Source organism: Squalius cephalus (genome assembly GCF_949319135.1).
Source record: "Squalius cephalus genome assembly, chromosome: 20".
Lineage (NCBI taxonomy): Eukaryota > Metazoa > Chordata > Actinopteri > Cypriniformes > Leuciscidae > Squalius > Squalius cephalus.
Window position 1 is genome coordinate 26,164,298 of NC_137141.1, and position 15,007 is coordinate 26,179,304.

Genomic DNA, 15,007 nt, shown 5'->3' on the forward strand with positions numbered 1-15,007 from the left:
TTAGAAGTAGTCGAGAGTGCTATGAAGCCATGAAATATCCTGAATTAGCACGTCTGGCTAGGCCACTTCTCCAACACATTTCTCTGTTTTAAAGGCCCTTGTTTCCTATTAAAAAAGGAAGTTGTGTTGAAAGATTTTTTTTTTTTTTTTTCCTTTTCTTTTTTTCTGAGTAGCCACTAACTTTTAGTTAGTCAGACTCTTAAACCATGATTTGCTACTTGTTATTGCTATAAGGTAGATGGTAATAGGAGGAGGGACATGTTCATTCTAGAGACCATGTGTTTGGACAAAAAGTTTGACATGGCCATGAGTCAGGGGCGAGAGTTCACCTAAAATATTCTGTCAGTTACTCCCCCTCATGTGGTTCCGAACCTGTATGACTTTCCTTTTTTCTGTGGAACACAAAAGAAGTTTTGTTTTTCTTTTTTTTTGTTGAAAAATGTTATTTGTCCATATGCAGTGGTAACCAGACAACAATTTTGTTCCAGAAAAGAAAAACTGTTCATTTTAAAAGTGTGATTGACTTTTTATGAGTACACTAGCATTTAGCTTTAAAGCAAACATGGCCCACAAAAGTTGTTTGATTTTCATTGGGTCATTTATGTTAAGTTAGTTTTAATCTTTCTTTGTGTGTTTTAATGCAAGTTTCAGCAGTATTGGAGCAAAAAGCAGTCACTTTGGTGACCTTTTTTTTTCGACAAACAAAAAAGGTGAGACAGAAATGCTCTTACAATGGAGTTATATGGGTCAGTTGGTGTATTTGTCCCATAGACTTCCATTGCAAGTCCTTTCTGTGCATTTTATTCTTTGCTTTCACAAAAAGAATTTTTTTTCATAATTGATAACAGATGCTGCCCATAGACCTTAACTCATATTAAAGCCTTAATATCCCTTTAAGAGGAGCTCCAAAATATTGTTTTCATATGTGTTACAGTGACAGCTCTGCTCTTAATGAATGTCTTGCAGGAGAGTAAACAGTTTAGTTTCTATGTGTGTGTGTGTGTGTGTGTGTGTGTGTGTGTGTGCTTGTATGTGCAGAAATGAGGCAAAAGTGCTAATGAAAGCACAGGGGTCATCAGCAGTGGGCTTTAAGATAATTACCAGTGTTCACAAGGGGAATAGCCGTGTGTGTGTTTGTGTGTTTTGGATGTAAGGGTTTGCGTCATACCTCTATAAATCTAAATCTCTCATTCTTTGATGTCTTTTCTCTATCTTTCATCCCGCTCTCTCAGGATGTATGCTTCATCTTGTTCATCATTTATCTACTCTGATGCCTTTTCTTCTCATCCACAGTCTCTCGCTCTCCTCCCTAATCCAACTCTTCCTCAGTCGCTCCTTCTACACCTCCCCCATTCTCTTCTTCAGTCTTCAGATCCCTTCATCATTCCCCATTGTTCTTCCTGACTGACCATCTGTCTCTATCCATCTCTGTTTGTCATTCTGTCTCTCTCTCTCTCTCTGTCTTTATGTTGGTTTTTAGTTTTCCCCCCTTATGTAGCCTACAATATGAACTATCTGTGTCTTTTGATTTTAAAGAAATGTAGGCGAGTGTAAGAGCTGAAGATGACAGGAGTGGCAGGATGGAGGGATATAAAGAGACGAGTGCTGAGATTCCTCTCTGTGTGCAGCGGCTTCCTGAATGAGTCTCTCCTCAATATTTATTAACTTGGAAATGAAATATTAATAATGGTGGACAATCCCATCTCACAGATATAAAAAAAGGCCATTGGTGGGAAAAAATTTGGAATTATTTGACAGTAATTAAAATGTAAAAACTCATGGTAAAGACTAATTCATCTCGTTATAAGGGAATTTATCAGAATTTTTATAGTTGTGATTTCCAGATCTGGAAAAGTCACGAAAAGTAATAAAATATTTAATCGGCTAAATATTGCTCCTCCTAAATGTTTTAGAAAACTTCATCCAGAAATCATGACACAACTAGAAAATGAAAATATATTAATTTATAAAATGTGTAGTTTTGCAGTTTGATTAAAGTGGAGTTTTTTTTTTTTTTGTAAGATTTTAAACATACTATAATGCATTTACCAAATTGCATTGCTAAGCTGATTAGTTTTAATATACATTGATGAATAATTATCCCTTCAGAAACGTAACAGGGTGGTAAGTTTTAGTTTAAGTTGACGTTATAAACCTCTCAAGGTCATGAAACTAAAAGGTGCTGCTTATAAAGACAATCTGATGCTGATATATCTATACCCTTTTTAAATATAGAATATCATGGTAACAGTGTTGATTTTTTTAAAATATCATCCCCTACTGACAGTCATATAACAAGACAAATTGGGAAAAAATGTCTTTTTTAATAACAGTTAACTTTAACAAGGAGAAGTTGGTCAAATTGATGAAAGAAACCAACATGAAATGATATTTGTTTGTTGGTATATTTAAACAAATGAAAGTTTCCAGCTATTTATAATTACTTTTTTTTTTCAGTTTTATAATCCCCGATTTAGTGGATTCACCCATATCATAATTCACATAATCATTTATTAAGATGCGAGTGTGGTCTTGCCTATACTGTGAATATTTTTTTTACTTTGATCGTCCCTGTGAACTTGAACATTTTTAAAAGACGGACTGAAAGCACTCGTTTCTTCACAGTATGATTTCTTTTATTTTTGTGTGTGCTTGCTTTGTTATTATTGTGTGATCTTGCCGTTGTTTGCATGCGTGTGTGTGTGTGTGTTCAGTATTGAGAGATGGGCTACATTTTGCTGACTAAGTAAGTTAGCAGTGGAGCTGCTGTGTATGATGTTTTATTAATCTGCTCTGGAAAGAGAGAGACGACGAGGGCAACTTTTAACTCGTTTTTTTTTTCTTATTTTTCACTCAGACTTAGATCAGGGTGGTGCTCTTATAAAGTCTGACTTCGCAGAATGTCATGATGGAATGTTTAAAGCACATTCTGTTGGTGCAGAAGTCCAGTGAGGTCAGATGATCTGGTTGAAGTGCCTGATGTTTAGGGAACATTTTTAAAATACAATTACAGAAAATTCTTGACTTATTTACATTAATGTGCTTACTATGGGGAAACCAGAACAGTGGGCTTGTCATTTTGTTAAAGCACTTATATACTTTTTTCCACACCGATATTTGTGTTATTTGAGCTGTTGTCTAAATTGTAGTGTCAATATTTTAGCAGCGTGGGACGTACAATAAGGCACTTAAACACAGAGGTCAAGGCAGTAAACATTACAATACAAAAGTGTTTTACTATTGTTCTTCAAACCTCTGGTATTTTCATCATAATAAAGTATATTTATAATGCAATGCTAATCGACATAGACTTTATCACTCTATAGAATACTATACAATAATATATTGTCTGCCTTATTCTATGATAAGAAGCCACATCAGCTTACAAAAAGAAGTTATTTCAAACACTCAACTGACGTTATGAAGTGAGTTATTATATGTCTTTTGTTGGACAACAGGTTTATAAACGCTTTGCATTACAAGTTTAGGAAGATGTTTGACGCCTGTTGCTCTTTCAAATGCACGTTATAAGAAATTCAGGCTCGCAGTGCTTTCAGAGTTTGAGCAGCATTTACTACTGAACACAGCCACTCTTCACTAACAGGCTTTGCATATATTTATTTAATAATAAAAAATAAAATAAAAATTCACATCCTTTGCAATTTCATAATCGGAGTAAGCTAAATTGCGATTTAGGTTTTATTTTGATTCAACGTGCAGACCTGGCCATATATATGTATGTGTATGTGTGCGTGTATTTATATGTATATGTGTGTATGTCTTGTGATGCATGATGTTGGTGTTTTCTCAATGATTTAATTAGATGCTCCTCGTTCCTCTCTAGAACACGTCCACATTCCCTTCTGCACCCTCCCCCCTAAATAAATTATTTTTTCATTTTCTCTATTCCCTCCTTTGCCTTTGTGAAATGCTTATCTAGAAACAGCTTTTGTAGACTCTATACGATACATTTTGTATAAAGGTGCTTTGAAATGCAGCTCACAGATTTGAGTTCCATTGTGCTTTTCTCTCTTCTCTCCTGAACATCATCCTCACCCCCCCCCCCCCAACACACACACACACACACACACACACACACACACACACACACACACACACACACACACACACACAACTTGTCCTGTCCAGCATGTTTAACTATGTGCCTGGGGATCAGCGTGTTCCTGTCACTGATCTAATGGAGTTCACCTGAAACCAACACAGACTCTCTCTTTTCTTGAAAGCCCTTTTCCTTTTTGCTCTTTTCCCATCTTTTTTCCATACCTTCCATGTATCCGGAGCAGTTTTGCATAGTCATGAAGGTGGAGGCAGGGGGCAGTAGAGATAGTCATTGATTAAATCTAGAGCTAGGAGTGAGTAATGTATAACATTGCTCTTGGGGAGTTGGTCTAGGGGTCTTCTCTGATTGGTCAGCAGGATGTTACACATTCTTCAGTCTGATTGGACACACATCTGAAGACAGCAAACGCCTCTAAATCATGTTGCTAGTGGTGCTTGAGAAAGCTACTATTGCTCATTTTTGAAAAGAGTACCCACTAACACTAGATATTGAACTCTGGTGCATACCTGGTCCTGGAACATTTTATGCTAAGAACATGAATGATCTTGTATTGTGTGACTTTCTTTTTTTTTTATTTCTTTTTTTTGTGGAGAGTTTGTTTAATGTTTACTCAGAATATCATTACTTGATATTCCCAATCATTTAGTCCCCTTAAGCCCCTCCTACCCATTTTAACAATCGACTACAAGCTCATATTCTGTTGATCTGCCTCCATTTGTTAAACAGTTAATGTCTATAACTAAGTCCGTGTCCTACATTCACACTATATATGTCACAATACTGAAGAAAAGATCTGTTGCTATTTCCATTTCATTGCGACTTTAAAGGCCCGTTCACACCAATGATGAAAACTGTAACTACAAAGTTTTAATAACGTTTCTAATTCTATGAGAATAGCGAAGTCCACACCACAGATATAATGAGAAGGACACAGAGAACCAAATCATCTGAATCACTTTTTTGGATCGTTGTGGATTGGATCGTTGGATGGTTGGGGTTTGCTATTGCTGTGATCTAATGTGAGTGACAGGATGTCCCGCCCTCGCACCCATAAACACGTCATCAGAGAAAATATGTCGAGATGCAAGAGGGAGGGGAAGTAATTTTGATTAAACATTAGGACGACACATCAATTTATTTGATTTTTTTTTAAACAAGAATTGTTTGTCCATTTTGATTTCATGGTGACTTTAAATGACATGTATAACTGCAGCAGGCTTTTAAACAATGTTATTGTCTGCTGATGTGGACTCATAGTTATCATTATAGTTATTTTTATAGTTGGCGTTCTTGGTGTGAATAGGGCCTTTACACTCAGGACACCTAGTAACCACCCAGGAGACCTTAGCAAATGCGTAGGAATGCCCCGGAAACTACACACAGCAAGTTTTCATCACTCCTATATGCCTCAGAAAATGTAAGAATATTTTAGTTGTGTAAGAGTTATTAAATGGAAGTTTCAACCTTATTTGCTACTTGGTATCAGAATAAACTTTGAAAATCTAGAAGTGGGATGAAACAAGCCAGGAAGTAAATGAACCAAATGGATTAGCTGATCATCCAATCGGAGACAGACTTGTCCTATACTGTAAGCTTTAGTATCGGATGTTTCTATATGTAGTCTTTTATAGCAGGAGTGTTTTTCAAAGGGAATGCTGCTCCACTGAGGTTTGCTGCTCAAAGCTGGGCTTATCTGCTCCCAGGTGTTGGACCTGTGGTGTTTGAGGTCCACAGGTCTTCTCTGGATGTAGGCAGGGGTTAACGAGACAGGGTTTTACACCAGCTCAGCTCATGCAAGTCTAACTCCTACGCACAGCCACAGGCAACACACACACACACACACACACACACACACACACACACACACACACACACAGTCTCACGCTGAGAGGGAAACTCTCACCTCACCAAAGTGTCCATGCAGACAGACTTTTCCGTCTGCAGAGCTGTGAGTCACAGACATGAGGTAGAAAGAAAGAGCTAGTGTGTCTGTGTGTGCGCGCCTTCCTACAAACAGAGCTTGAAAGATGCCATTTCTGTGTGACTTTAGAATTGGTGGTGTTCAATAATTACTTTATATTTAGATTATTTGATATAATACTTTATTTCCTTTTTACTAACTAAAAAGGAATTCAATGTAACATTAAAGGGGTGGTATAATGCCCCTTTTTGCAAGATGTAAAATAAGACTCTGATGTCCCCAGAGTGTGTATGTGAAGTTTTAGCTCAAAATACCCCACAGATTATTTTTTTATAGCATGTTAAAATTGTCCCTTTTTGAGGGTGAGCAAAACTGTGTCGTTTTGTGTGTGTCCCTTTAAATACAAATGAGCTGCTGCTCCCCGCACAGAGGGCGGAGCTTCAAGAGCTTGTGTGTTAGCAAATCCTATTACCTCTTCTCAACATGGACTCACCCCCTTTGTTGCGTGATCCCGGAGGCAGGGTTTATGTACATTTTAGGGTTAGTGATGTCACTAACCTGATAGGAAGCTTGTGTAGTCCCTACCAGCCGTTTGTTGTAGTCCTTAAAAAGCTTTTTCTTTAAAAGAAAATATCTCCCTTTGCTTTGAACTTTGAGCATCGTAACTTTGCAGATTTTGTTTATGCTCAAACAGCAACATTACACACTTACTAAAGTTAAAAAGTTAAATCATAATCAACCACCCCTTTAATTTCTTGATTTTTGTACATGTAGCATAAGCATGGTATTAGCATGTTTTTGTTTTTTTTAATCACTGCGTACAGTGGAATGCAACAGATTGCTGTAGTATTAACAATTGTTACATCACTGTATGATAGGATCTGGGATTTCTCTGAAGTACATTTAGAGTACTACTGTATGTAAATACCATGGTATGTATATATATATATATTGTACATATTGAGTTCATATCTCAAAATATTATAGTAATACTATACTAAAAAATTATTTTAAGTAACTTGGAGTACCATGTAAATACTATTGTACTCTATTTGAATAGTATATTCATTCAGAACGATGTTTTAAGTATTATGGCATTACCATATGTGACCCTGGATGACAAAACCAGTCACATGGGTACATTTCATGAAATTGAGATTTATACATAATCTGAAAGCTGAATAAGCTGAAATAAGCTTTGCATTGATTTATGGTTTGTTATGATAGGACAATATTTGGCCGAGATACAACTATTTGAATATCTGGAATCTGAGGGTGCAAAGAAATCAAAACATTGAGAAAATCGTCTTTAAAGTTTTCCATTTATGTTCGCGATTGTGCTGCATTCACTCACAAAAATAAATGTTTTATATATTTACGATAGGAAATTTACAAAATATCTTCATGGAACATGATCTTTACTTAATATCCTAATGATTTTTGGCATAAAAGAAAAATCGATAATTTTGACCCATACAATATACCCGTGCGACTTATGACTGGTTTTGTGATCCAGGGTCACATATGTTACTCATAGTGAAATTATGGTATTTTTCGCTACCTTTGGAAGTTTATGTAAATACCATGACCATCAGTCACTACAGTACTTTTTGTAAGATGTCATTATATAATCATTAAATAATTATAATTTAATTATATATTTTTAATATTTACATAATATATTTTCAGGGATTCTTTTCATAGTACAAATAAAAAAAATGCTACCGGCTACATAAAACGAAGCCATTTAAAACCAAGCAGAAGCCTTTGTCAACTGGTTGCAAATTGACAGTCGATGTAATTAATGAATCAGTGACTGGTCCACCTTCACTTACTTGCTTTTCAGCAAATCAGTTACAGCTTCTGGGCGAATGTTAAGTCAACTAATTATCATTCCTATTCTCATATATAGAACAGTCATATGTTGTCATGTAGGCTAGTATTTTTTTTAATTCCTTGGAATACCATGTGAATGTTTAAATCTGTGTAATGGTATATATATATATATATATATTAGGGCTGTCAAACGATTAATCGCGATTAATCACATCCAAAATAAAAGTTTGTTTTTACATAATATATGTGTGTGTACAGTGTATAATTATTTTCTATATATAAATACACACACATGCATGTATATATTTAAGAAATATTTGCATGTATATACTGTGTATATAATTTATATTATATATAAATATTTTATATATAAATAACACATTTTTCTTAAATATATATGCATGTGTGTGTATTTATATATAGAAAATAATTATACTCCATACACACACATATATTATGTAAACACAAACTTTTATTTTGGATGCGATTAATCGCGATTAATCGTTTGACAGCCCTAATATATATATATATATATATATATATATATATATATATTAGAGGTGGGCATAGATTAATTTTTTTAATCTAGATTAATCTAGATTAATTTTGAAATTAATCTAGATTAATCTAGATTAAAATGGCTCATTTGAATTCTGCCGAAGGCATTCAGAATATGTGTGCTACCCAAATAATGACTATAAAAGTAAGTCTTTGAGAACGGGTTTCTCAAGCCATGTGGCGCATTAGACCAGGGGCTCATCTCCTGTTTCCAAAATGTATCACAAACTGCTTGAGAAAGCTGTTCTACTCATAGACTGTAAAGGTTACTACTGTACTGTTACCGTCTGGAAACATTAGGTAGGCCTATGTTATTATCAACTACTATAGGCTATCAATTAGGGATGGGCGATATGGCCTAAAATCTATATTGTGATATACATTGCAGCCTCTTGCGATAACGATTATAATAAAACCATTTCAGAACAGGTTACACAGACCCTGCTAAACAACTGCTAAATGTTTTTTTTTTTTTTTTTTTTAAGGGTGTATGTAGTTTTGAGAACATATATTGTGCAAAACTGTAAGTATACAACATCATTTTGCAGATAAATAAAATGTAAGTACACTAGCTGCAGAGACTGTAGGTATAATGTTTATTATGGCTTGGAGCTTATGAAACCCCAAATTTAAAATTAGAATATTGTCTAACTGATGTCTTTTCAGTTAAAAATAAACACAACAACGATTCTTAAAATCCGGCGCAGACAGAGATTATGTGCTACACCACTAAGATATATTGGGAATAATACGCGCGCGCTGGTATTCAGTGATATGTTTCGTTTTGAATTTGAGGTGGTAGAACGGATTAGTCACGTTTTAACGTACCGAACTGTTACCTCACACACTCTGTCTATATAGTTTGCTGCTGCTCGTTGCACCGATCTTTTTCACCAGATTTCACTTTCAGCCGTGTTTACTTAAGATGACGACGAATATGCGTTGCAGCCGGGTGTTCCTCGCGGCCGCGGGTAGATTGCGTCATCATAGCTTGTGTAGTATTAGCCAGCTCCCAACGCAACTTGGAGAATAGATTAACGGCGATATTTTTTTTATCGCGCGATAAGAGTCTCGCGTTAACGCAGCACGTTAACGCCGATAACGGCCCACCACTAATATATATATATATAAGCACCATGGTATTACCATTGGTTACTGCCAGCTTTTAAAAAATATTTTAAAGGAACAATGACTTTAGCAATGAATTGATATACTTAATGCTTTACTTGAGAAGAGTAGCTCTTTAGCAGTTCTGAGAAAATAGACAACTTTCCTCTTCTCTCATGCTGGGCAGAGCTCTGGTGACATTAACATTCTGATGCCTTAACATCTCTGATGAATGTTCCAACTGCTGCATCTCTCTCTCTCTCTCTCTCTCTCTCTCTCTCTCTCTCTCTCTCTCTCTCTCTCTCTCTCTCTCTCTCTCTCTCTCTCACACACACACTCACACACACACACACACACACACACACACACACACACAAACGGTCACTTGTATACGATGCATCGGCAGAACAATCCTCCTTCACCCTCATTCATGCTCACACAGACATTGCATTTCCGTGCCTGTGACAAGAAGTTTTTTGCCGCCTTTCTGAGGAGAGCTCACTTCTCCTGCCTCCTGCAGGGAACACCAGCATATTTATAGATCAAGGGTTAGCAGGGTGGAGAGAGAGAGAGAGAACAGAGAGAGCAAGAGATGTGGAGAAAAGAGAGAAGGGTGAGAAAATGCTGCAATTATGAAGCAAGTGTTGCACCGAGCCCTTGTGCGTGATGGAGAATGTGACGGTGAATGGCAGCACTTTATCATTTATTTACACAACACGGGTCATTCTCTTCCCTCGTCACAGATTTTGACCTGTTTTGAGCAAGACTGGACCCTTTTATATCATAATGCTGTTGAAATTACTATTATTTCTGTTACTATTATTTGCAACCTTTTTAATTCGGTATTGCGCATATTTCTAGGTAAAGCATGATATTCAATGGAATTTTTTTTTTGATCATAAATAGTCATTTATATATAGCTGGTGGTTGAAAAATAAGAGCGACCCTAAAAAGTCATTTTAGAGGCAGAGCAAGTTATATTTTGATGAAATATATTTTGATTCCCATATATTTTGATGAAACATTAAAGATATTTTTCTTTGGCATAACATGCACAGTAAAACCTGGTTTAAATGGGGTTTCACTGTTGTCTTGAACAGTGTCCAGTGTTGTAGTCCTCGAGTCTTGACTTAATCTTGACCATATTTTCATGGTCTTGGTCTTGTCATGGACCCTTGAGCTTTTGGAGCATTCGGTCTTGACTTGTTTTGTGGTCTCTGTGCCAACTCCACTCTGTGGTATTGTGTGACCAGAGCACACTGTGTGTGCATTGCAGAGTCGTGACACTGACGCGAAACTAGGCTTCATTTGCCTCCTTTCATTCTAAAACCGGTATGTCTTTCTTCTGTGGAACATAATGTTTAAGAATGCTTCAACTGTTTTTGTCCATACAGTGAAAGTCAGTGGAGTCCAAAACAACATAGGACATCGAACATTGAATCTTTATTTCCATAAGACTTCTATAAGTTACCTCTGTTATTATTGACTAACCTTTTAATAACAAAGTTCTCACTGTTGTTCATCAAGGTTTGTCATGTTACTGAATTCTAAATAGGCATTGATATGTAAGCGGCGTGGTTGTTCATATGCTAATAAGCTTATGGTTTAGGCATCAATACCATGAAAATTTCTGAATGTCAGATTTTTTGCAGCAGTTTCAGTAAGTGGTTCATGATGAATATGTGTACATGGTTCAAAAAGAACAGGGAAAGAGCAAGAAAAATCCTGTTTTTAATAATGCATGGCCTTTGTTGTAATTGTAACTACTAGGAGCTTTGTGCTGGTGCTTGAGGATGTGTGCTGAGCTGATGGTTGTCAGTGGTGCTGAATCTGCTCACCATCATACAGGTTGTAAAATCCCAGAAGAAGTTGACACAATGCAGAGGAGGACAGTAATGTAATGTTAATACTGTCTGGTGTGTAACAGTGTGGCCTCTATTACATAGAATACACAAAGGCCTGAGAGTATGAATCTCCACGCTTGTAGTTGCGTGCTTTTGTTGAGTAATGTGTTTTGACATAACTCATATTCTCTCAAACCTCAGGACTAACGTGACGTTTAAGGAATCAGACATTTGTGGTATGCAAAAGGGCATTATATTATTCCCATGCAATAATGAGCTTTTTTCCTCTTTTCTCTTCCCTTTTCCTATGTCTCATGTCCTTCCTCCATCTCTCTCCTGTCTGCAGTGAGTGACAGCTGCTTCAGAAACCTTGCTGAGGACCGCAGTGGAATCAACCTCAAAGATCTTGTCCATGACCCATCCTTGTAAGTGATTCACACACAAACACATTTGCTTTGTACAATACTACTGCCCATGCATCAAGTCTCGTTCATCATAGAACATTTCCGGACAGGTTTCCCATTCCTTGTCTTTCTGTGCAGAATGGATGGATGTCCTTCTTAAAGATAAAGGCCTTGTCCAAATTGTGCACTTGATATGTATTTGCGGTCTTGTGATTGCTGTCACTTGAGCGTGTTTGTGATGTCCACGAGACCATAGTGTGGCCCTCTTTACATTCTTTATGTGCCCTTGAATGCGGCCTTATGCTGAGCCCACACTGATTGGACTACTACGCAATGGTCCAGACCAATGTGTGGACTTGGAGGAAGACTGCAAGTGTTTGTGATGTCCACGAGACCATAGAAGAATTGTTCTTCTATAGAATAATTTTTTTAATAATAACATTTTAAGTTTTAAAAGAATTCATAGTTTAAAAGAATTCGGGTCTTCTCGGGTCCATTAGGAAAAAGCACATTTATTTCAAATTACCCGTGACCTGAGGCCACTAATACCGAACCCGACCCGTGTCCGAGGCACTCGTCGAAGTTTGGACCCGAACCCGCTTGGGTCGGACCTCGGGTTTTCGGATTCAAGTGGACCCGTGAAGACTTCTACTTTACAGTCCCTTTGTGCCCTTGAATGTGGCCTTATGTCGAGCCCACACTGATAAGGACTACTACCCAACGACCCAGACCAATGTTTGGACTTAGAAGACTGCGAGTGTTTACAGTATTTGGTGCAAGGCCCAAGAATCCATCCCTGACAAAGGAGGACAGCAGCTGCAATTTCTTACTTAGTCTGTCTGCGTTACCTTTCATGCATTGTTGCAAACTTCATTGATTCTGTAAATCGACCAAATATGAAGCAAAGCTTCTATACAATTTCTAGGAATTGAGGTGCACAGACTTTTATCAGTTTTCCAGGAAGCAAGATTTTCTTGACAGGGTATCAAGCTGATATAATAAATGCTTCTGAGTAACAGCTTATTGCTGGGTTTGCCTAAGTTTGTTAGTTTTATGGCATCAGATCTTTGAAAGATATTTAATATTTTTGTTTGAGACTAGCAAATAAGTAAGATTCTTGAGCATCCTTAACTCTTATTTGGCCCTTGTCCCTTGTCTGAATGAAATCGAATGCAGAGGTTTCTAAATAAGTAAGAACTTGTCCTTTCTAAATGGCCTAGGTAGGAAGTTTTTGGACAGAATACGCTTCAAAGTGGACCAGACTTTGTCAGTGGTCAAAAATCTGGGTCCATAAGATGAACTAATATATAAACAGGACTTATCTTATTTCCTGTAATTTGTGTAGACTGTAAGCAGTTAGTGAAATTGTCTATTATAGTGTTGATTACATCAGAGGTGTTTCTACTTTTTACTATGTGCATATGAGATGCTAAAGTAGCATATTTACTTTCTTCAGTCATGCGTCAAAGGCCATGAAAAAATGACCACATGCATAATAGGTGTAGTGATGACTCTTCACTTAATTCGGCCTCTCGAATGTCAGCTACTTCTTGTATACTTCAGTGGAGACCTCTCGAGCTTTGAGAAACCTTCTCGTTCTTTAACAGACTTTCAGCAAGAAAAAGAGCTCATTGTCCTTCCACCTCTGTAGAAATGCTGCCTTCTCTAGGCATAATTCGTATGTTGGAAGGCCTCAAGGCACATCCAAATTCAATGTTCACTATTACTAACAACCTGTCTAAAAAGATGCACCAATCTGTTGATTTCTGGAGTACTTTATTTCAGAAAACGCTACCTGTTATGTCACTAAAAGAAGCTGCTTTTGGTTTCAGACAGCAAGTGTACAATGCCCCATTTTAATAATTGATATATCTGTGGTTATTGGTATTGTGCTGTTATGGGTAAAGAGGATTTAGCAGTAGGGTCATCATAGATAGATCAGGAATTAAAGGAACTCCATTTGTTCGAAGACTACATTGTACCAGAACCTGCAATGCCTGTCCACCTCTCTTTCTACTTTAGCATCAAAAACCAAAGCTTTGTACCGAGCAAATCTTTGTACCCCGACAAGGTCAGTGGAGCGACAGAGACAGCAGGATGTAGGTCTCTGAAAGGTGTCAGAGAGGAAGAGAAGCATGGGGTGCCGCCAGAAGGTAGAGATACTTCAGAGAGTATTGATGGATAATGAATGTGTGTGTTGTCTGTTGACTGGTGAGCTCCATCTCCAGTGCTCTGTCAGCTCAGGTGAATTGATTCATTGGAAGAGCTGTCAGTTTTACTAACGAGGTGTGGTAAAAATAGAGCTGAATTAATCATAGTGGGGGACACGCGTGGCTCATCGTCCTCTGGATAGAGATGATTCTGACGTCTTCACCTACAGAGAGGTGAACATGCAGACGTTTGAGAGAGGGGCAGCTGAGCACTCACCTGAGAAACAGAAATGGACGTGTCTTCACCTGAGAGCAGAAAAGGGTCACCACGGTTATAGTTCCTTATGAAACCGGCTTTTATTTGCAACGGGTCTGCAGACAGTTATTTATTAACTCGCCAGAGTGGTCCGTTTATAAGTTTTTGTTAAATCAATGACAGTAGAGAGGAGACTGGAAATTGGGAGGGATGGGATTGGGATGGGACCATATTTGAACCTAGCCTGGAAATCCAGAGCTAAATCTAAAAGATTAATGGTCTGGCGTCGACTAATGAAAATCGGCCAGCTCGAGGGGCAGCACCAAGCATGCATTTGAAAATCTCACTGCACGCAATTGGATAACCCTACGACCAGTCACAACAATAAACCCCATACGCTTAGCTACCAGCGGAGCTAACTGGTAGATTATACTCTTACCGTATCCTTCTTACAAAGGAACGATTCGAGCGGCGTCTTCTGTTACTGTTTTAGATAAAAAGCCAAGTCTAACTCGTTCATTGTAGCGGCCAAAGCCGTTCAAACAACTGGTATTCATCCATAGCCATCTTGCATTGTTTACTAATGACTTCGACGTGACAGCGCTGTCGTCATCTGTTTAGCTCGCCTCCGGCCCGCCTATATCAGATAACCCGATGTGATTGTTGCAGCTCAGATCGAGGGGCATATTTAATGAGCATCATTACTCGACACCAGAGTAACTCGCTGAGCAAATTCAACTTGTGCTCTCGCGAGAACTCTGGATTACCAGGGTAATTTGAACCTGCATCACCTGCAAAAGCACCTATGTCTGCCTGTTCTGTATTTTCGGTGGGTTCAAGTAGGACATCC

At 37.7% G+C, this 15,007-nt stretch overlaps 1 protein-coding gene across 20 annotated transcripts in view; it reads left to right on the forward strand.

Annotated features, from left to right (window-relative positions):
• The window catches only part of gphna (gephyrin a), a 79,942-nt gene that overhangs the window by 14,775 nt on the left and 50,160 nt on the right, over nucleotides 1-15,007 (forward strand). For all 20 annotated transcript variants that reach the window (XM_079853370.1, XM_079853385.1, XM_079853386.1 and 17 more), the window contains exon 2: nucleotides 11,694-11,772. In XM_079853370.1, coding sequence (XP_079709496.1) covers nucleotides 11,694-11,772 — 79 coding nt within the window. The remainder of the gene's footprint in view (nucleotides 1-11,693; nucleotides 11,773-15,007) is intronic.